Source organism: Aythya fuligula, chromosome 1 (assembly GCF_009819795.1).
Source record: "Aythya fuligula isolate bAytFul2 chromosome 1, bAytFul2.pri, whole genome shotgun sequence".
Lineage (NCBI taxonomy): Eukaryota > Metazoa > Chordata > Aves > Anseriformes > Anatidae > Aythya > Aythya fuligula.
The window spans coordinates 4,241,771-4,264,352 of NC_045559.1; the positions used below are offsets into that span (position 1 = coordinate 4,241,771).

General features: G+C 42.4%; 1 protein-coding gene across 1 annotated transcript in view; it reads right to left on the minus strand.

Annotated features, from left to right (window-relative positions):
- Positions 1-22,582, minus strand: part of SFMBT2 (Scm like with four mbt domains 2) — a 112,856-nt gene that overhangs the window by 32,797 nt on the left and 57,477 nt on the right. The window contains exons 7-11 of the mRNA XM_032203692.1: positions 20,313-20,410; positions 9,319-9,420; positions 8,498-8,645; positions 3,370-3,452; positions 1,576-1,702 (exon numbers count right to left, since the gene is read on the minus strand). Of these exons, the coding sequence (XP_032059583.1) occupies positions 1,576-1,702; positions 3,370-3,452; positions 8,498-8,645; positions 9,319-9,420; positions 20,313-20,410 (558 nt within the window). The remainder of the gene's footprint in view (positions 1-1,575; positions 1,703-3,369; positions 3,453-8,497; positions 8,646-9,318; positions 9,421-20,312; positions 20,411-22,582) is intronic.

Sequence of the window (22,582 nt, forward strand, 5' to 3'; positions counted from 1 at the left end):
ATTTTTCCCCATCCCTTCCTCTTCTTTGGAGCCTGGGATACCAACAGCATGCACTACTCCTTTGGCTGCAGATAAGACCATGCCTTGCTTTCCTTTGAGATCACTGAGGAAAACAAAGTCACTGTGTTTCCTGGGCTTGTATGTAGCAAGTGTTTAAAAGAATGCTGCTCTTTCATCAGCCCCATCTCTCACAGATGCATTGAAACACCTAGTGGCATCTATCAGCTATGCATAAACAGAGCTACACAGTTTCTACCTATCAATACGTGGCAGCAAGCAAAGGAGTGAAGGCATTTTATCGTCACCCCTTCATCATGACAGCTTAACCAAAAGCACTTTATTTTCCAAATGGGAGGGTTACAGCAAACCATTCCATTTTGACTTTGTCGGGGCTGGCAGCACAAGGCAGACATGAGCATGTCTTCCCCATGCACTTATCCAGCAGCAGGAGCACGGATCATACAGAGCTTGGTGATGGGCAGGACTCCGGGCCACCTGATGTGCCTTTGATATTTTCGTGGCTCCCCAGAAGAAAGCAAAGAAACATATGGCATTTGTAGTTGATGCTGACCCAATTACCATTGATTTCAGAGAGAAAATGAAGCTCTTATATTGACTGTAGATGAAGTTAGCAGCCTCTAACGATAGTGTGTTAGTTTGATGGGTAAAAATTAAAATATGTTGTGACAAGGACACCACAGCTTTATGGTTTATCACAGTGCTCATCAAAACACTTAAATAACCATGGTTTTTTGCTGTCCTCTCAGTGATTTTACAAATAATGCTGTTTTTAAAGCAATAATAAGAAGAAACCCTCTGCTGTTCTAAATTACCCTAATTTCAGACATCCTTGCTCAGATGAATTGAGGTAAAAGAATTTCCAAGAGTAAAACCACCTCAAAAATGAGCTCATCTCTACCTCACTAAAGAAAAGGTAAAAATGGAGGGTTTGATACCAGATTATGCCCTACTACTTTTTCAGCATTCTCCTAATACTGCTTGTAAGGTCATTGTATTCTCCACAGGCTGACAGCTTTCTAAACCCTTTATTATAGTTACTGCCCACAAAAGCTCTCTTAGGTCAATGAAAGAAGTGAGACAATCACAGAGTGGAAGGATGTGAGCAGGCAATGGCCACAGTGAGGAACAGCACATGTTACAGTATGGATCTAGATGGAGAAAAAGCAGTGAAAAGAACAGAAAAGAAGGAAGAAAGGAGCTTGCAGGAGGACAGGCAATCCCACAAGAGCACGTTGGAAATATCAGTGGAAGTCTCAGCCATATCAACAAGGCAGACATCCCATCCATTCCTAGGTCAGAGATTTATCATGATGGCAGTGAGATTTATACAGTCAACAGAGATCACTGATAAAGTCCCTGTGGCTGGGAGGGTGGAAGGTCTTGTAGCTCCCTCCTGGAGAGAGCAGGGGAAGACAATTCTCAAAAACTTATATTACTGGTTAAAGTGTATAAAAAGGCAAGGCCGAAGAAAGCAATATTGGGCAGAGGATAAAGGACAAAACAGGGAGGGTTTGAGTGAGCCACACAAATACAAGAAGTCTTTACAGCACGTACCTTCAAGGTGAAGCCACATTAACCGTCCTTTAACTGAGGTGATCGAGGCAACGCATATCTCTGCAGGGTTCCTGGGGTTCACTGCCTCCAGCTTCATATTCTTTGTAAAACCACGACTGAAGGATGTCTGAAAGAGTCAAGGACCAACACTGGAACATGGCATTGCAGCACTGAATGACTTTAAATAGACAGTCTGCTGGGAAGCATAGCATTAGCACCTTCTGCTTTTTGCTCTAAGTGCAGGAGACACTGAAGAACCCAAAGGAATCAGGGTTTAAAATGGAGCTACCCTGGAAACGCCTATGAAAACGTCAATGATGGTGACAAATCAGGGAGCAATGCAATTCATGGTTTACACCAATCTCTAACTCTCTGAGACCGGAAGGAGGTTAATCCACACCAGCAAAGCCAGGCCAGAGGTGGCTGCAATGGTCCCCAAGTCAGTCAGAAGGAAAACACGGGGTCACAAGCTTGTGAGAATGCAACTCTGTCCCTTCCATGGTCCCCTCTCCCTTTGCTTAACTCAAGAGTTGCTTGGACTGTCCCAAGCCTTGCCCAGAGCACAGATCAGCCTCACGCCGCAAAAACCAGACCGGGCCAGGACTGCAGAAAAGCAGGGTGAGTTTGTTTAAATGCTCGTTATGTTGCCTAACAAGGAAACCTCATTTATCATCACACTGCCTCCTTTCACTGCAACTCAGTGCTGGAGGCTAATTTATACAGGATCAATGGCAAAACAGTTAGCTGGGAGTTTATTTTACTAAGCATTTGGTCATGTCAATCTATTTCATAACTGCCTCTCCTTGTTAAACATCCCCCCTGGGGAAACAGCTACAGCATACCCACTTCCAGCACCACGTCTGGCTGCACTAGGTGGGAGATGTGCCTGCAAAAAAGGCTTCTATCAAAGAGCTGCTCACAGACACGAAACAAATGGACCAACCTGGCAGGGAGGTAGCCCAAGCGACAACAGTAAGATTGCTTCTCTCTGCAGAGAACTTTGTTATCAAGAGTGAAAGAATAACAGACGTGTTCATCTGATTAATGTTTCTTTGAAAAAAAAAAAAAAGGAAAAAAAAAAATAAGGAGAAAAAATAGTGCTTAGTCCTGATTTAATCTTTGGAGAATATTACACAGAGGCTATTTTCAAGGCTGCTGGTGTTGAGAGCACAGATCTATTACTTGAGAAAAAGGAAGGAGATAAAAAGTAAAGGGAGAGTGCTTGCAGAAGTGAAGATTTTCCACTGTATCAGTGCGAAGCAGCGCTGCCCACCTTTCCTCTGCACTTTCAAAAATCTTCACTTGAAGTCCTCTGAGGCAGAGGGTTTTGCACAGGAAGGTACAATAAATGGGGCAAAGAAAACCTAACTCTGATTTTATTCCCAACTCAAACTCTGTTGGTGGCACAGGTCTTCTGAATTCCTCTATAAGACGTTTTCAAGTCATCAGTTCACCATCTAAGGTTTATTCCAGGCCAGGCTTGGGCCACTATGGATGAGGAAGGCCACTTCACAGCCCCCATGTGCCATGCAGTAACATGGGTGGTGTGATGTGGGACTGCCTCCGCTCTGCTTCTGGGAGAGATGAAGAGCAGGGAATCTCACTGAATCAGGTCAGGACAAGAGTAAAATCATTTTTTTCTCTGTTAGAGACAGACCTGAAACACTTTTCTGGCTTCCTTCCTATGACAGACTCTTGGGGAACCTCCCAGAGTCTTGCTGCAGTTTTCCCGTGGAAGCAATCATGTTTTATGTGGTTTGGCAGGAGCAACACAGAGGCAAAAAGAGAGCTTACGTTTCTGAAGCACTGGTGAGGCGCCGCCTCCGCTCCGCACTGCTTCTGGTAATCGGCCCAGTCAAAGTCCTGGCCAGAGTAACCTGCAGGACAACAAGACAGAAAAAAAGTGCTATCAGCCACCGCTTCATGTCAGAGGGAGAGCACAAACTGGATGCTGAGCAGACAACCTTTTGCATTTCAGCATCCCACCATGTCTCAGTGAAACGTGCAGGACCAGCAGAGCTCCCTGAATGCCCATTCATACATCCTGAGGGCAACGCCAGCACTCCTCCAGCACCCATTTCTGCATTTCCCTTTGAAAACTTCATGTCTTTATTAAAAAGCAATAAAACATATACACTTTCCTTATTTTCCCTTTCCAGTGACTATCTCTCAGGCTTTAATAAACCTGTAGCTACCAAGAAGTGCTACTGTCTCTGCTTTCCATGTGGGGCTAGCCATGGACCTCTTTCTCCTTCCTTTAGGTATCTGAAAGATGGAGCTGTGGAGAGAGACAACAAGGGTCCCTCAGCAGTCAACAAGAAGTGAGCCAGCAGAAACAGAAGCTGATCCATCCCATCTCATATCACGAGATAAACCCTCCTCTCTCTCCATTGGTATGGATGTACCCTACACGACTGACTTGCCAGCAGCTCAGCATACATGAGCTGAATCCCACTGCAGTCAGCATGTTACCCAAAGTCATACAAGAACCTGAAGAACAGCAGGAAAATGAACCCAGAATTCCCAATTCCTAAAGTCTCAGCAATCAGATGATCTTTCCAGCTTCTGGTTCTAGGGAAAAATGGAAGGGACAGGGATTTACAGAGGCAGCTCTCAAACAATCCCATCACGGAGAGACAAAATCTCTGCTCATCCATACTTCTTTGTGGCTGTTCAGGCAATAAATTCCTGGGAAAGAGAAGTCTTTTTTTTTTTTTTTTTGGTTGCTTTGTTTTGTTGTTTGCTTGATTAATTTTAATCTCTTTCTAAGCCTAAGTTTTTACGGTGTTTCTTATCACCAAGTGCTAACCCTGTCCAGGGCTCTGGGATGATGCTGTAATAACATTATTGCAGAACTACTCTCACTGGAAAGTTTCAGGAGTCATCTAAAGGCCAAATTCTCCCCTTAATCTCCCTGTCTGGCATTTCATCCTGGACTCAATCTTACAGAACATCCCTTAATGTCTTTTTCATTGACAGTCAAAAAGGGACACTCAAGATCAGATGGGAATGAATCATTTATGACAGTGAAAATTGTGATTTTTTTTGTAGGCAAGAAAGGACTGGAATACTGAGTTGTAGTCACTTATCCATCACCCAGATCCAAAAAAAGGATTTAAAAACTTTGAAAATGAAGTCCCAAGCATCCTGCTAAGATGCAAGTATCTGGGACAAGAGGAGCTTCTAAACTTAATGACTGCATTCCTAACAAACAAATTAATGAGATAAAGCCTGGAGCAGAAAGGGTCCTAAGATGCCTGTCTCAGTGGGACATGAACACGCAATAGTAAAACACAATAATGATAGGAAAGCTAGAAATAAACATGCACAGGGAAGTATAAAAGGGCCATCACTTACAGAGAATCTTCATTTTTTCCTATGAAAAAACTCCTTGTATTGTTTTCACATACATTTACAACCAATTCCTACAAGTGTTTTCTTACTGCTGCTTTTCCATCTCCTTTTTCCTCTCTAGTTATTTGCTTGCCAGATACTTTTCAGCTTCATAAAATGAAATGGGAAACAGGAGGAGAAGCACACATCCTATCAGAAAGGATTCATTTGATCACATACAGATGTTTGCAGAGCCAGTGCCTAGAGCTGTGTCTGTCATCCTGGGGCTCCTTGAAGAGTCGATGGAGAAGTAGGCAGATCTAGAGGTGATCTGTCTGTCCTCCCTCAGGAGGAGCAAAATCACTCTGCAAAAGTCCCTTTCACACTTCATTGACTCCAAAGGCAGTTATGATGATGGACTCGGATGGAGACAGCCACAGTGCAGTTATCCATACTAAGTAATACCAGGCTCACCCCATGATGCTCCCAGGGACCCAAAAACCTGCCCACACCCCGCATGTTCTCATGTCTCTGATTAAAACCCCTCATGAACAGCTTTTGACTCTTAATTTTGACAGAATGGATGGGAAAGGGTTTCGCACTGACACGCTGACAGGGTTTCAGCAGGGTATAAAAACCTTACAGTTGTCACACACAACCTGTTGGCTTGGTCATGCACTACGCAAATCTCTGCAAAACCCTTTGCTGGAGACTTCAGTTGGAACAAAACCCAGGAGGGCAGTTTGCTATAACTCACTTCAGCAGCCCAACGAGGACTGCTCCAAGAGGACCATACACAAGAATAACCTTCAACCAAACCTGGACCTCTTCACAGAGCCTCATGATGTAAGGTAAATGTGTGCCTGCCCTCATTAGCACATGGCATCCCCATACTGTTATCCTTTAAGGCTCAGCCCACATAATAACGTTCAAAGCTTGGCTTCAATGATTCACCTACTGCCCCCTAAACATGTACAACCTCATTGCGACTGCAATCTTGACTCTCAGCAGTTTAATCAGAAATAAATGTAACAATACAAACGTAATGGAGGTTTTGGAAATGGTATTTCCTTAGTAAGCCTCATAACTAAGAGTGCTACTGCAGTGTTTTTCCCCCTCTTAATAGCTCATAAAAAGGAACAATGGTTGCCACTCTAAAGGGAAGTGGTCTATAAATCCAGCTCCAATAAATATAAACAGTGCTTGTTCAATGTTTATACACCAGCAGTAAATGGGTATTCATTTTTGGCACTGTACAGGAAAATACTGCTCTCTGTTTCTAGTAGCAAATGTTTGCACCTCCTGTTCATGACTCATCTACTACATGTTTGGTTTCAACACAGGCCTGACAGGCAAAAAAGCAAAAGAACAGATATTAAAGAAATAAAGGACTCTGAACCCAAATATCCCAACCTGCCACACTGTTCTGATGAAGTTAAATCAGTTAATTTTAAAATCAGAGAACCTCCCTGTCAACCATAAATAAACCCAAATGAACAAGCCCAGAATACAGCAATGACACTTCCCACCAGGAGGAAAAAGACTTCTGTGGTTTTCCCTTGTCATCTGCTACTCCATGGGAATTTTTTATGCCTTTCAACAAGGAGAGCCACTTAGACTACACTAAATTTTCTCAACATTGCCAAGCAGAAGAACTGTCAAATCCGCATTAAAAAAAATAAAATAAAAAAAAAGGTAATTCTGGATGTCCCAGAGCAGGTAGAACCATTTAGTGGTTTGAGTAGAAATGGTGGGATTCCCTCCTCCTTCTACAGACCAACTCAAGAGCAGTGTTGCAGCCCTCTCATATCAGCCCTGATTACTTCTTTATCCAAAGCTGATATTTTTTTTTCTCAGAGAAGACCTCAAACTTTCCATCTGCATTTTTTTTTTGTTCTTTGGTTGTCTTTTTCAGAAAGCACTCCAATGCCTGCTCAGATTTTAGTAACTTGAAGTGTGTGTTTGCTAATGGAAGAGTTTTTTGACACTGTAAGTCCCAAGATGTATTTTGGGCATGCAGTCCCCATTCACACTAGAAGAAAACACATATTTAGTGCATCTATATACCACTTGCTGTGTACTTCTTTTAATAGCTTCTCTCCATGATGTCTGATCTGACAACAGAAAAGAAGGACTTTCTACACTTTCTCATCCCAGATAGACCCTAATCACCGGACATCACACCAAATGCTTCCCTTTCTGCTTAGACTTTACTGACCAAGTTGAGAAATATGTTAGGACAGGTAGAAAGATGCTACAGACACTTCTAAATACATTGGTGTCTAAAAGAGAGTGCACGTACACCTGACCCATAATACACCACCTCAGACAGGCTTTGTACCAGCATGGACTGGAAATTATTAGGCCATGACCTTTTAAAGAGAAATGTCTGGCCTATGGTTTACTTAAGTTAATTAGCTGGCCTGGGGGAAGCTGCATGTGAATTTGTGATGGAAAAAAAATAATCAAATCCATACAAAACAAAACAAGAAAACACCGAATTTACTTCCATTTTTAGCAACTTTTCTGGCCAGGGAGCACTTACACAGGTATTGTCATTACACTGAAATTTAAGCAGGAGGGAGATAAAGCATCCACAGAGTACATTTATTTCAGTAAAAGCAACAAATTAATCATAGATACACCATATACAGCTGCACGCACAGGGCTCCAGGATTTTGGTGAGAATTTCAAGTTACGATCTATGTAAGAGGACTCTGAATCTGACAGGGAATAACCCTTCACTTGCTTGGGATTAGCAGAAGCATATTTGTATGTGTGTATATATATGTATACACACATAATTTCCCCAAATGAAGACAAATATACATGTACACTACTTCATAGGATTTTTTTTTTGAAGCATTTCTTCTTCTCCCAAGCAATGCCATTTTTTGGCAAAAGTTCAACACCCTGACCAGCTTCAAAAATCCAAAATTCCAGAGAGCCAATGCATTTTGCAAGTGAATAAATATTGCCAAAGCACTGCAGGTGGTTGTCTGAAATTGGAAGTAATTAACTGCACTGCTACAAAGTTGGGAAATAGCACAGTTGGAGGCTGTTTCTCCTAGCTCTGACCTGAGGACTGCGCTGAATCTGTGCTCACCTGGATTTTTTTGAGACAGCTAAAGAAATGTCTACACACTCCTGGCAGGCAGTTATGAGCTTACTGGTGAGGCACAAGGTGATTTCAATACAGGAGATATTTAGATTTAGGAGCTTTGCTTCATCTCAGCATTGCACCTAGGGGGATACTGTAGTGGAGCTGCCTGGTTTGTCTCTAACATAATACGGCTTTTAATGCTCCTCTTGCGCTCTGCACACACAAAGCAGCAGCACGATGCATTTTACAGGAATTTCCTAGGCTTCAGTGCAGCTTGCTTCAGAATTCAAAGCACATGGACATCAATCTATCAACAAGACACGTTTGCAGAGATGTTCATAGGCTGTTATAAGCCAGAACGGCCCCAGTGACTCAACAGAGATGCTCTGGCTGGAGATGCTTAACATGATGCTGTTTTAAAAGGCAGTAAGAGGAGGCTAGCTTCCTTAAGAGGAAAGCTGCAAATCATCAAGAAGGAATACAAACCCTTGGGAGGTGTGAGATTGACTCCGTTTTTAAGGCACCACTGTATTGGCAAGATCCCTAAAGAATCTGCATGGCAAAGCATTGAGATTTTGCTGGGTTCAGGTCTCAGGTCATCAATGGTCACTTGTAAATAATGATTGTTAAAAACCTAAGGGAAGAAAAAGAAGGAAACAAAATCAGATGTTAAATTTGCTGCAATACTAGCAAACACTGAAACAAACTGGAATCAAACTGCTCCTGAAAATAACCCCCAGTCACCTAACACTTGTTACAAAAGTGTTTCTGCCAAAGAGATCAAGGTTTGAGTTTTACAGATAGGTAAACTGAGGCAAAGGACAGCTCCCTCATCCAAGGTCATTCTGTGTGCCCATAGCTAAGCAGGGAATGGAGGCAACCCTGGAGACTCCATGGCCTTCCCCTCTCTTGCTTTGAGAGCGTGAATTAAATACCCGGATACCCTGACTGTTCAGCTGTTTTATTTCAAAGGATTTCCCAGATGTGCAGGGAAAATATGCATGCATGGAGAGAAGACAGGGATAAAAGAGAGATTCCCTATTTCTGCATGAAAGCGGTAGATGGACATCTTCATCCCAATCAGATCTAAGTGTATATATAGTCACCTAGTGATGCTGGTGCAACTGAAACAATTCATGAAGAAGGAAAATATTCAGATGACTTTTAAACATGCTTCTTAACGTGTTCTTCAGGAAATCAAAATAAATAAATAAATAAATAAATTCCTGATTTTTTCTAAATATGGTGGAAATCAGTAAGAATGTTCACAACCAGGCTCTTCCCAGCCATCCTGGCCAGGAGCTCACCTTGGTCACTGATGCAGGACAGATATGAAATGGCTCCCTCATATTCACCGCCTCCAGCTTCATCCCCACGGTGAAGAAGTGGCTTCGCAAATCAGCATGGTCCTGGGGAAAGAACAGCGAGGAGGAACAGGCAGTGTGTCAGCACCATCCACCAAAGAGGGGCCAATACTTTTGGAAATCTATTTGAAATGTCTCTGTGTGGGTTTTGTTACTCAGCTGATTACCAGATTACCTGCCCCCCAAATCCAGCTGGGTGCTTCTGGTCGACCTATGGGTGGAAGCAGCCCAAGATGGCCCTAATTCACCCTGGGGGATGCCTGGCTCCTGCAGGGCACCAAATACAGACCTGTGCTGGTTTCCATGTACCATAAGAGGAAAGGTCATTTCTCCAACCAGACCCAAGGCAGAAAAGTGCAGACACTGAGCTTGGACCCAAAAGTTGGGCAATGAGAGAACACGGTGGTGGGAAAACACAGAGCTATGCTCAGGTACATGCCCATAAGAACACCTTCATCTGGGATCAAACCTGCCTGTGCCCCAAAGGCTGCACACAACAGCTTTGGGGCATCAGCAGGATGCAGTCCCAAAGCCCAGGAACAACCCAGGTTCGACTCCCTGATTTGCCACCGGTTTAGTGTTACATCTATCAAATTACTCAATCACTCATGACCTTTGTCTAATAGGCATATACACTGGCATCCTAATATCAAAGTAATGATCACATTTTGTGTTCATTTAACAAAAGTGTCCTACAGTATTTCTTAACAATCTGTGTTTCAGCCAAAACATGCATAAAAGGCAAAGCTGTTACATTTAAAACATGCACACACACACGCTGAACTCAAAAATACATGCAGAAAGCTACCTAATAAAGTGCTTAGCAGTGTCATTCCCACCTACATTCATTGCTACATGTACTCTTGTTCTAAAATGATTTTTTATTGATCTGGAGTTGTATGTCGTTGATCTTTCCTTCCCAAGAACTGTACTCGTTTGCAGACTTAACAACCTCTATTTTGGGATTGTACATTCCTGGTGCCATTAGAGATAAGGGGTTTTACAAGATCCTACTAAGGCTAAAGGAATAGTTGTTTTTATCCCACCTAGCTTTGCAATGTTATGGTGCCTTTTATGTGAGAACCAAAAAGCAGTCCAAAAAAAAGTATCTCAATGACTTTAGCTTCACAGCAGGGGAAGTATGTACTTACAGGGAAACTGAGGAAGATTTAGCAATAATGGTCCAAAGCACCAAGATGGAATAATGGCTGAGAAAGGAGCAGACATTTAGGAGTTCGAGTGTCCTGCAGCACAGCATCAGCTGTACTTGCAATTGCTGGCAGTTACTTCTGCATCACTGGAGTCCCAGCAAGCCAGGAGACCCATTTCTGGCAGTTTTACAATGTGACCGTTTCACTGAATAAAAGGCTGATTCAGGGAAGAGAATTTGGTTCCTTGTACATAGATGTTGCACAGTTTGAGGGATGCATTAGTCGGATGGGTTATCGAAATTGCCATTTTTACTACCAAAAATACTTCAGCTGGGAAAAGATGATGGCTGCAAAAATCAGACCTCACTGGCAGTGAACTTCAGATCTCCAAAGGCAGAAAGCACTTGGACTGGAGGGATGACTCCTTCCCTACATGAGGATCCACACCCTTAATCCTTGGGGTGAGGGTTGTAAAGAAAAGGCAACTGCACAAAACGTGCATCTGGAAGCAAGCTTACACTGCAGCATCTTCCCATCAAAAGATACAGGATTCAATTCACGCTCGCATCTGGCTTCACTACATAATAAGCCCAGATCCACCAAACTACTTAATCATGTTTATCTTTAAACATGCAAGTAGTTTCATCAACTTTGTAAGTGATTTGTTGATTGAGACCAAAATACTTAAAACCATATTGCTTCTCATTTTTATTTGAATCAGTTTCTTTGGTTCTGCTCCTTCTTTTTTACTCTGGCCTTTTTCGAAGGGGAAAAATAATTAAGTAGGAAAAATCATGAAGTTAATAACATTTAAAGCTATTTGTTTTACTTTTAAAGCACATCCCCTTTTGTCCATGTGCTATGTATCTTAGAATCAAATCTCCCTTCTCATTCAGTGGGGCATGTAAACATCTTTCCCATTAAATTAATAGCAAGAATAAACCCAAAGGGAAATCGTGGGATCTTAGGTATGTCTCCTTTTTAAGGCAGAAAATTCTCTTTGAAGCAGGAATGTACATTTGTTTCGAGAAGGGCTGTGGAAGCAAAAAGCTTCTCTGTGTTAAATGTCATTTTTGAGATGGAAAAGCTTTCATGGAGAAAAAAACCTTTGTATTGTACCTCTCTGGTCAGGGTCTGGATATTTGATCTCTTTCACATATTTGTTAAAGGGAAGCATCAAAATTTACCGAAAGAGCCTTAGATTTTTGCTGCCACAAAAAGAAAAAAGATCCCAATGCCGTTTTCTGGTTCCAGTGCTGGAGTTGTCTCAGCCAGCAGGGAATTACTTAGGATTTGGCATATGCTCCTCTTCAAAACTCCAATTAATTTACATAATTTCTAAGAATAGGTTTTACAGAAGTGAAGGCAAAGCTTTTAATTAGTATTAGACTCAAAGTGATACAGTGGATAATGAACTGCGCTCTCTTCCCATTATTCACACTGACAGGGAAGACGCCCGTTAAATAAAAGCAGCTGCAAGAAGAGAACCAAAGAGGTGAGACCTTCCCCTGGCTCGTCCCCAGACCCTGCAGCAGAGCAAAAGCAGTGCCTGAAATGTTTCTGGGTGGCAGAAACCAACCCTTTACAACTGTCCATGGCATTCAAAAACTGCCTATGAGGATGTCACCAGACATTAATTTCTAGCAACTACTTCAAGCAAGTTTCAATTTGCTTTGCAATGGAGTCGAATAAGCCAGCTGGACCATTTTATAGCCCCGTGCATGGTGAACCTCTACTCCTGCTGGGAGGCAATGCTTCCCAGAAACAACCCCACTGACCACACAGATTTACACAAGCAGCTAACCTGTCTAAGGGGCAATCAATAGAAGTAACCTCCCAGCCCTCACTGCTGGTAAGCAGTCAAGAAAGCTAGCCCGACAAGCCACACTAACGCTGAGAAATCCCCTACAGCAAAGCAAAAATCACACCAAGGAAAGTACAATGAATTAACGTGGAACGAGCACCAGAGTTGCTCATTCAAAGGGTCACCATCTCTAACATGATGGATTACAGCCCACAATGGCACTTACAAGCAATGAATGGAAAATTGCAGAACCTTCCATTGAACAAACGTCCATCACTTACAGCCCAAACCCATCGACAAAGCCAGGGTTGTCACAGCTCTCACTGCAAAGCCCAGGAAGCAATTCAATTCAGCCCCACTCTTGCCATTTGAGAACAGTGTGAGCTTGCAAAATTTGCAGTGGGCATGAGCTGCAACCTTCCAGGCTACCTGAAAGTCAGCTTTACTTCAACACTCATTTGCATCATTATCTGCATCTTCTTAAAATACATTTTACTGCAACCTTTCCACAAAAACATCTTTGCGAAAGCTCAGTGCAACAAGCACTGCTTCCCGTCATCCATCTGCAAGGCTGAATGCTGGAACAGCTGAAGGTCAAACAAGAAGTCAGCAATTGGGCTGGGAGAAGAACCAGGCTCCTAATTCCCAATCCTCTTCTTGAGGTGCTGAGAGAACTGCCTGACTTTCTCCTTCATAGCTAATGAGAGACAGGCAGTGCAGGTTTCAAAAACGTGAGGGTGACTTGGGAGCCTAAACGTCATTCCAAAAGAAGCCCCCAAACAGATTTACAAAAGTATTCAGACTCGAGGATATGGACAGGCTTTAGAGATGTACCTGTGTGGGTGATGTGCTTAATCCTAAAGAATACTCACTGACTTCCACTAAGCATTGGTCTTGAACTCAGAAATACATACTGCAAAATCACCATAGCTATTTGCCCTTTCTGGTGCCAACATACCTTGCTAAATCTGGCTTCTGAGTATTTCTACTATACAAACATCATTTAAGTGTAAGTAAACTCAAGTTTCTCCACATCACAGCAGTATTCTGGCTATAAAAGACTGGGGCTCAGGTCTTTTTACACTCCACTGGGCAAAGCAGAGAGCAGTGGGCCTTGGCTAAGCTGCTTTTGCCTGTGACATTTAGGGAAGCCATGCTATGGGCTGGTTCTGCTAGCTGTGTCCACAAACCCAAAGAAAGGTGTCTCCTTCTGGTTCTGAAATGCTCCTTCTTAGTCCATCCTCCTCACCATAAAACACTGGACTCATCTCGTTTTAAACCCAACAGCTTACACAGTATACAGATAAGGGGAAAAGGCTCATTTTCAAATACCTCCAAATGCAGGGTTCTTTTAGTCCAGGATAGTCACATTCACACCAATTATGAGAACTCAGAACTAAGCCTGAACGTTGAAAAGCTGCAAAGTTGAGAGGCTGAAACAGCAAACAATTAACGTATGATTGACCTGAGCCTCCTTTCATCCTCACCAGATGCAACAGTGTGAAACGGTATTCCCTTCAATCACCTCTCTCTTGCTTTCCCCTACTAAGGGCATAGAAGAAGCAGGCTCCATCTGGTACGACTGGAAACATATTATTTATTTCAGCTTTTGTTTTGAAAGAAATTGCTTCCCCCAGTGTTTTCCCTAATTCTCCACGATACTGGCTGCTTCTAATGGCCTAATTTTAATCACAAAGCTCATGTGTGGTAACCAGTCACACGCACAGCAATAGCAGTGGTTAAACTGCCTCTACGGGAATCTGGCATTTGTTTTTTAATTGAGAAAAAAAAAATAATATAAAGAAAGAAACCCTCCCAACTGCAACCCTTTGCATTATTTGCAGATGAATCAGTCTTGTTTGCGATTCATCAACTTCCTTTGCTGAACACGGAGCAATTTTCCCTGAAGATACGCTCTCTGCAGGGACACAGAGATCCCCCAGTAACACACAACAGGAGCAAATCGTCCCTCGTTTGGATGAGTGTGGTGGTGGGAAGACCAGCCTGGAGAGACGTCGGGTAGGATGAAGAAGAAAGGGTGATGAGAAGGAGGATTTGGAGGCTCTGTGACCCTGAGTGTGGCAGCCGCTACCCCCCTCACCTACCAAAGAGCCCCTTAAAAACCACAGATGCTTCTGCCTAGGACTGAATTTAGCCCTACAGATTTTAAGCTTCTCTTTTTGAATAAAAATAGTTACCATAGAAACAGCAACGTTGCAGAGTAGCCAGGCTAAATCCAAATACACCTTCTCCGTATGGCTCGGCCTGCTGCAGATGGCATTAGGGCAAAGATCCCCTCCTACACAGTGCATGCTTTGATTTGCCTGGGCGGTGGAAGCACGGGTGGCAGAGGTAAAAGAGACAGATAGGCATCCACTTTTTTCATTTTTTCAAATGTCTTACAGCAGAATTAATGCATTCAGCATCACCACACCATTTCTGGTGCTTGCTAGCAAATCTTTGTGTCATATGCATGGTTCCCATGTCACAGGTGGGAACGCTCACCTGCATGCTCAAAATGGAACCATCACTGGCTCTTTTCACACCTCTAAGTAAGAGGGGCAGAGTCCTCACAGGCACTTGCTTGGATGGAGTCTACCCTCAGTAATATAGCAGTAATTGCTATTGAGAAATCAGTGGGAATTTGTCGGAAAAGAGAGGATCAGAACAAGTTCAATGCACACTGTGGGTTGCATCCTTCTCACAAAACAGCTTTGGGACAGAGCTGACTTTTATTTTTTCTGGGAAAAATCATCCATCTGAAGACGGATGGTACACCCATCCCCTGCATGAGAACAGACTGGTTGCAGGTGCACATTGGGTCTTCTCAGTGGCAAACACTGCCATGGCCAAGGACATGGGAGGTGGAGGTCAGGTCTTCATGAACGAACTCCTCCACACTGAACTTGGATGCAGTAAGTAAAACAGATCAGGCCTTTTACTAACTTCTCACAGTCCCAAGAGACCTCTGGTATGTAATGGAGAAAGAAAACCATGTGTGCTAAACGTGCAGCTAGGAGGACAAAGAAGGCAGCAGGTTGAGGGACCTGGTTCCTACTCAACCCATCTGCTTTGCTTGAACTCCCTCCAGCACTTCTTTTCCTATCCTGACTTTCACACGGTACTGCCAAATAGACCCTTGGGGCTTCTCTGAAGGCAGGGCCTGGCATCTCAGACAGGGTTTGTCTTCATTCACCTCCTTGGAATGCTCTCCCTACCTGCTTCCTTGCACAGCCCACCATCAGGATGGATCTGCAAAGAAGTTAAAACTTTTTTTCCCCATCAAGTCTTTCCACCAGACTCCATCTCACCTGAGTGGCATCTTTGGTATTAGAGACATCCTTGCTCCCAAGGGCCAGGAAAGCAGTTTGTAAGGACCTTTGGGGGATACTCTTAATGATGGTCATTAGGTCTTACAAAGATAAATGGATTTAATGAGCTGAGACAGGAGTGGGTCAAAAGATGGAGGCACATCCAAGGGGATGGGAGGCCATGCATGTCGCCCAGACAGGCAAAATGCAGCCAGGGAGAAGGGCTGACGAGTGCTATGGATGGGGAAGAACAGATGGAGTATAAATAATTTGGCAGTCTGCAAACTACACGGCAACTTGTGGGTTATTAAAGCACAGCATGCACCATGAAGGCCAGCCAAGCCATCGGTGCATGAAGGAGCTGGGGATTGCTAATGCTTGAATTTGGCTTCCACATGAAACCAAAAGCACGGCTGCTTTAACCTGCTGCATCAGCATGTGCCCACCCATTATGGGGGCTGAAGACAGAAAAACCCAGCTGGACTTCAAGTCCATTCATCCACTCAAGTCAGGATTGTCTGGGACAGATAGTCAAGGGCAGGAAAGTAGCCCTTGAGCCCTGAGTATCTCTTCCTTGCACTGAAACTTCTCTGTAAGACCAAAAAATAGAATAAAACACCATAAAACAGACAAATAAATTATTACTTTTTGAGAGATGTTGTTCTTAAAAAAAAAAAGTCATAATCTTGAAAAAAATGTGCAATTCAGATTATGGAAAACAAACAAACAGATGTATTTGGGAGGGGGAAAATAAGTTCTGTTTAATATTTCTCATTTTAGTTTTCAATACAAAGAAGAGCCACCCAGTCTGGTGATGGTTGTTCCCTTCATCATCCTCCGTAAGAGAGAACTGTCCCAGATGATTCCTTCCATCCCATTATTTTTTTTTTTAATTTTTATTTTATATTTTTTTATTTTTATTTTATTTTTATTTTATTTTTATTTTACTTTTAGTATCAATTAATACCATTAATGATCAATTAATCATTAATTGATAATTAATAATTAATGCTGGGCTGGGGATAGTGTAGAGTAACAGGGTAACAGGTGTTGCTTGCCAGAGATAATCATTTCAAGTGGTTAAAACAAACAAACAAACAAAACAAACAAACAAAACAAAACAAAAGAAACACCAGAACAATTTTGGGTGGAGACAAGAGGAATGGGACCAAAAGCTATAAACCAGGAATCGGCCCTTGATAATCCCTCTCTCTCCTGAGCATCTGTGCTCTTCAAGCAGTTGAGCACAGCACAGGTTAGGGATGCGGCTCCATCCAACCTAGCCAACAGGAACCACTTTATGACGGGGAATTGTGAATAGGATGCCCATATGCAATATCCACAGAGAAGTGACAGGTAGCCCAATTCCTGGGCAGGATTTAGCTGCCCAAACAGAGGTGTTTGGGTGAGCTGAGAGACACCCAGGGATCCAAACCTGCACAGGGCCCACCGATATGGCACAGGAGGCCAGGGAGCACTTATTGGGGTGTCAGAGAAGATCCCCAGGACACTAATCCACCTCTGCCTGTGAAACCGAATCCCATGATCTATATCCAGCCTTAATCTTAACCAAAGTACAGGGATTTAAGTCTAAAAAGCACTTTTATTCGTAAATATTAGGATTTAAAGGCGCTGTTGTTGCAGTCTGGCTTACTGCTGCAAGGCCTCTCCTTAGAAAGCACCAACATGGCATCACTGAAGCAAACTCTGGTGTCACACAGCTTTAAAACTGGCCTCAGTGACAGTCCATTCACCTTTATTCACACCCAAAGCCTTGGCCATTTTCTCAGCTCTGAAGCCCGACCCATTTGTGACTGGCATTCAGCCAAGCATGGGGATCCCTACAGCACCCTGAAACCAGAGCAGGAACAGCAAAGGACACATTTCCCTAGGTTGCAGATTTTTGGAAGGATTTCTGATCCTAAACTATGCAAACACCCTTGAAGATCCAGTCTGTATTTAGTTTTCTTTAAGAATCAACATGTTTTCTAAGAAGCACAGAATGACAAAACAGCGGATGTGTTGCACAAAGCTTTTGTGAAGAAAAAACTTACTCCAGGAGGTGCAGTTTGCAAAACACTATGTTTAGTAGCTATATAATAGTGACATTTTCTGGCAGTTGAACATTGCGTTCCTTCTCAAAGGATCCTAAAGCGTTTTACAAATGCTTTCAACATATGGCCAAGTGTAAAACAGCACCAAAAAGAACTAAGATCCTGCTTGCAACCAGCTCGTAAGGTCTGGTGCCCTCTGCTTGGATGCTAGGAGGGGACTGGGCCTGCACTTTTACAAGGGATTTTCAGACCTGCTGAAGACCACCACACACAAGTCCAGCTCTGCCGTGCTGCTCAGCATTGATAATTCAGCCTCAAATCAATGGCATACAAGGTCTCAATCAGAATCCAACCCCATGGCACCAAAACCAAACTGCTTTTCCCCTGATAAACCCCTAAGAGGAGCCACTTTTCCCACCACAAATGCAGACCTGCTTTTCTGGCACCACCACCTGGGCCCAGTTTGACCGTGCACTAGTGACACTGCCCACAACCAAGCACAGCTCAAATAACAACAGGAATTTAAGTTGCAATCCAGTCAAAAAAGATGTGCACATGCTCTCCCTAGGGCTCGCTCATGTCCGTACAGCAAGCACACACTTACGCTCTCCTCACTGATGGATTTCTGTAGGGAAACGTGGAATATAATTGCTCAGTGGGCAGTTTACCATGTCTGCCAAAGTAAACATTTCCAGCTTTCCAGAAGACCAAGATCTTTAACAGTTGCCAGCTGTCAAACTCTGTGTTTTATATCTCATCTAACACATGACAGTTGTAGTAGCACGGTGTCCCCTGGCACTATGTACAGACATTATTTCTGTGCTGGTTTGGGGAAGAAAAAAAAGCAGGGGGTGACGACTTTGGATTCAACATATTTTGCTGGGATCTTCTGGGATTCTTTTTGAAGGTCCCCTGCAAATTTTGGCTCATCTTATATAATTAGAAAATGGTACTGTCATTTGGGCTAATAAGGCCTTTCCTTAACTCATGTTTAAGTCATAACTAGAGGAAGACGCGCTCACAGGCATGGACATCTCTCATATTTTAATCCATAGTCAACAGGCACAAGATGGGGTTGACTCCCCCTAAAAGAGGAGGACACACTGATGCCCACAGGCAAACCATTTATTCAGCCTCCTGCCTCCCCAGCACCAGAATCAGATTTAGGTAACACCAGACACTGAATTCAGCTCTCCTTTTACTCAGCTTTCACAGTACAATTAAAGAAGCTGAATTGCCTTATTCCTGCTTTTTTGTCATGCGTAGTTCTAGATTCTCTCTCCACTTGGGCTATTCAAGAATTGCAAGGCACTGCATTGTCTAAGAGGAACATCCTTGTAAGCTCCAACCACACCGCTTATTCGCTGGAATTCGCTGAATTTAAATTTATGACCCTCATGCAATAATTAAAATAAGTGAATATAAGTCTAGCATGCTGAGAAGAGGCAGCAAAACAGCTGTTAGTTATAAACCAGAAAAAAAAAAAGAAAAAAAGAAAAGAAAAAAAAAAAAAAAAGATGCTTTATAAGCCTCATCAGAAACATTCTTCACTCTCTCATATAGACAGGGATAAAATTTACACATTAGGCATTCCCTATTGTGATTTAATCCCTGCCCCACACAACGCGTGTTTGATCTTGCAACTTCAAGCTTTAGTAGTTTGTGGGTTCAAGCACTGTATGAAATAAGCAGCAGAGAACCAAAACTCTGCACGCCATTCCCGTAACAACACGGGACTTCTCAAACCCACATCTGTTCTGAAAGCCCACAAACCCTTCCCACTTCTCCCAGTCCCACAGAGCTTTCCCATAGTGAGCAAATAAGCCACTGCCTCAGACATTAGCAAAGAGTTCCATAATTAATGTTGCTATCTCAAGGGTTTCTCAGCTGGACGAGGAGCATGAAATCCTCAAGGGATGCTGCCAGCAAGATCCTGCAGAATGGGCAAAGGCAGCACCGGGTTTTGTGATGCACCAGGGGGATGGAGCATCACAGTAGCTCCATCGCACCACAGCAAGGCTGCACCCATTAAAAAGCAGCTAGAAATCAGGATTATCTGGAGCAGTCGTGATTAATAGCAGTGCGGATTTGGACGGGATATTAAAGCTGGTGCCTCGGGGCTGAAGTACATCTCTAACTATTAAAAACCAGACTGAGAAAAAAAAATGACATGGGAGGAAAATTATCTCCTACTTCCACTACAGGTCCCTGAAGGAGGTTTCTCTGCATCATGGCTTGCAATCAGATGAAAATCTGGGTGCAAGGCTCAGAGAAAGCTGGCTAGTTTATGCCCACTTTCAAAATCATAGCCCTGTGCTATCATGGGCTGTGAAAACTTAGGTCTGCAAAAAAAAAAAAAGATGTTGGAGAAATAGGGATGTTGGAGAAATCCTTGCTGATCACCCCCCTCCCCAGCATCTATTAAACTTTGATGGCAAGAAATCAGGTGTCAGGGCAGAGAGTCCACACAGGAGCAGAATTTCATTTTATACAAACATCTCACTTGTGACCTTTTGTATTAGAGCAACAGCATTTCCTGCACAAGCTTAACATAAACTGCTAAACACCACATGTTATTTATTCACCATGTAACTGAAGAAAAATGTGCATCTTTTACCTTGAATACTTCCATTGGAAGAGGAAAATTTGCTGCATCAGTAAGGGATTTTTCCAGAGCACATTTCCACTCAGATACAGTCTTCAGAGAATAGATATCTAAAGCAATGATAACAACAAAAACAAACAAACAAACAAAAAAACACAAGACCAAGAGGTGACTGTTTGGGAATCAAACATTTTTGAAAGACTTCAGTTCCCATGCCATAAGAATGGATAGTCCAAGTGAAATGAGCAGTGTGTATATCCCAAGCTGTACAGCATGGATAAATTGAACGCAAAAGCAACTAGCAGGGGCACATCTGAGGAAGACTGTGTTTTATATCCTGGAGTAAAACCCAGGAAAATGCACATCCTTTATTTTCTGTTGAGGAAACATGAACCATACTGTCTCATTACTTGAAAATAACAAAAAACTCCTTTGATTTTCAATTCTCGAAATACCTGATGTTTTCCAGTTTGAGGACCCTCAGGTTTTCAGCCAATATTAATTATATTTGAACAAAACCAGAAATATCTTTAACAATGCTTCTGTTCATTGGAAAAGTCATTTTTTAAGTGCAGGTTTGTTTTTGTTTTGTTTTGTTTTTCTTGTGTTTGGTTTTTTTTGGAGGGGGAGGAACATTTCAGCTAGATCACTACACTGACATATTTCTTGGTGCCACACTGAAAGCAGAGCACCGCACCAACTCAAAGACATACACTTATGAATTCTAATCATTACACTTTTAGGCAGCGTCTTTGTGCAAATTCACATTGCCTTCAGTGAGTTTCCTTAAATAGGTTTAATATTATTAAATCATTGTATTAGCAAGCCCTTTATGGTTCAGTGCAGTGAAATGCCTATGAATCATCAAAGGAAACAATGTAGGAAACAATACTATGATGAAGAACATTATATTGGATTTACTTCTGCCCTAGAAAACATATTGTTATCCCGCACATAACAAGTTATTGCAGAACATTCATATCAAGGTCTTAAAGAGACAAGATAGGTAGACAGATTGCAGCAATTATTAAAATGGAAATGAACATTTACTTATTAATAACTTGAACCTTGATACAGAGTGAATAGGGTGAAGCTTTGCTTTTGTCAGTTTGGCTTCACACACAACACAGTTCAGTTTGGTCCAATTTGCATTTAAATTCTGTACATCTAGTAACCATATATATTTGCTGGCTAGCAAAGATTTACTGTTGTATTTTACAATTCTGAAGGAGGAAATAAAAGATATATATATATATATAAAGGAACTGGCAAGCACTGTTTCCACCTAGCACTGTCAGTAGAAGAGAATTTTATGCTCTGATCTCAATAGATTTAAGACCTTATCAAAACAGGATTTGCAGAATCACTCACTGAAAGTGGATGTATTTATTCTTCCACTATATCAAACCTTGCTACTTCAGACAGACATCAAGGATATGCATATGAATTTAAATACGCTTAAAAGGAAATGTTAACCTTTCATGGCTGTACTTTAAATTTCTCAACTGTTTGGTTGTTAATGGGAATATACTTTTCAAGTCTTTGTTTACAGCACATGCAGCCATCACAAGTATTAAGAAATGTGCTCTTTATCTAATTGTTCATTACTTTATAGTCCTGTTTCACCAGTTCTCCCTTACTTGTAGGGGACTTGATTGGGCTGACATGCTGGGAGGGAAATGACCCACCTTGTTTCTCCCTTTTTAGCTTAAATGATGCCAAATAGGGAAATATTAAGTCACAATTTTGCCTCAACTTGTAGCTTCAACCAACAAAAAGTCCAAGTTCTGGAAAACCCAGCTGGATGTTTGCCAGACAGAGCCAGCTGATAACAGACCTTCATTTTTCACCGTGGGGGCAGTGAAGCATGGGAGAAAAGAAGAAAGTGGCATTTTGGGCGACTCTCTCATGCGCAACCATCAGAGAAAAGAGGCAGCAACTTCTTTGGTGTCAACAGGCTTTGAAAGATTAAGACAACCTCAATCGTTTCAATAACCAGCAAGCAGCATCATGTGCACGTTTCATTAGACAGTGGCAGTTAGCTTATGCTGGCAAGTTTATGGACACTAAATCGCACGGTTAAAGGAGCATAAAGCATTTTGTTTAAGTGATAGTGTTGCAGGTAATTGAGCAGAGTGTACTGTGTCAATTTGTATTTAGGTTAACAAGGAGAAAGCAATTAAAATGACTGCCAATTTGTCTTTAAATAGGAAGCAACATAAAATGAGACGATCTCTTCCTGCACAAACAGTTCGGGCTAGACCATCGGTGGCTCTGTGTCA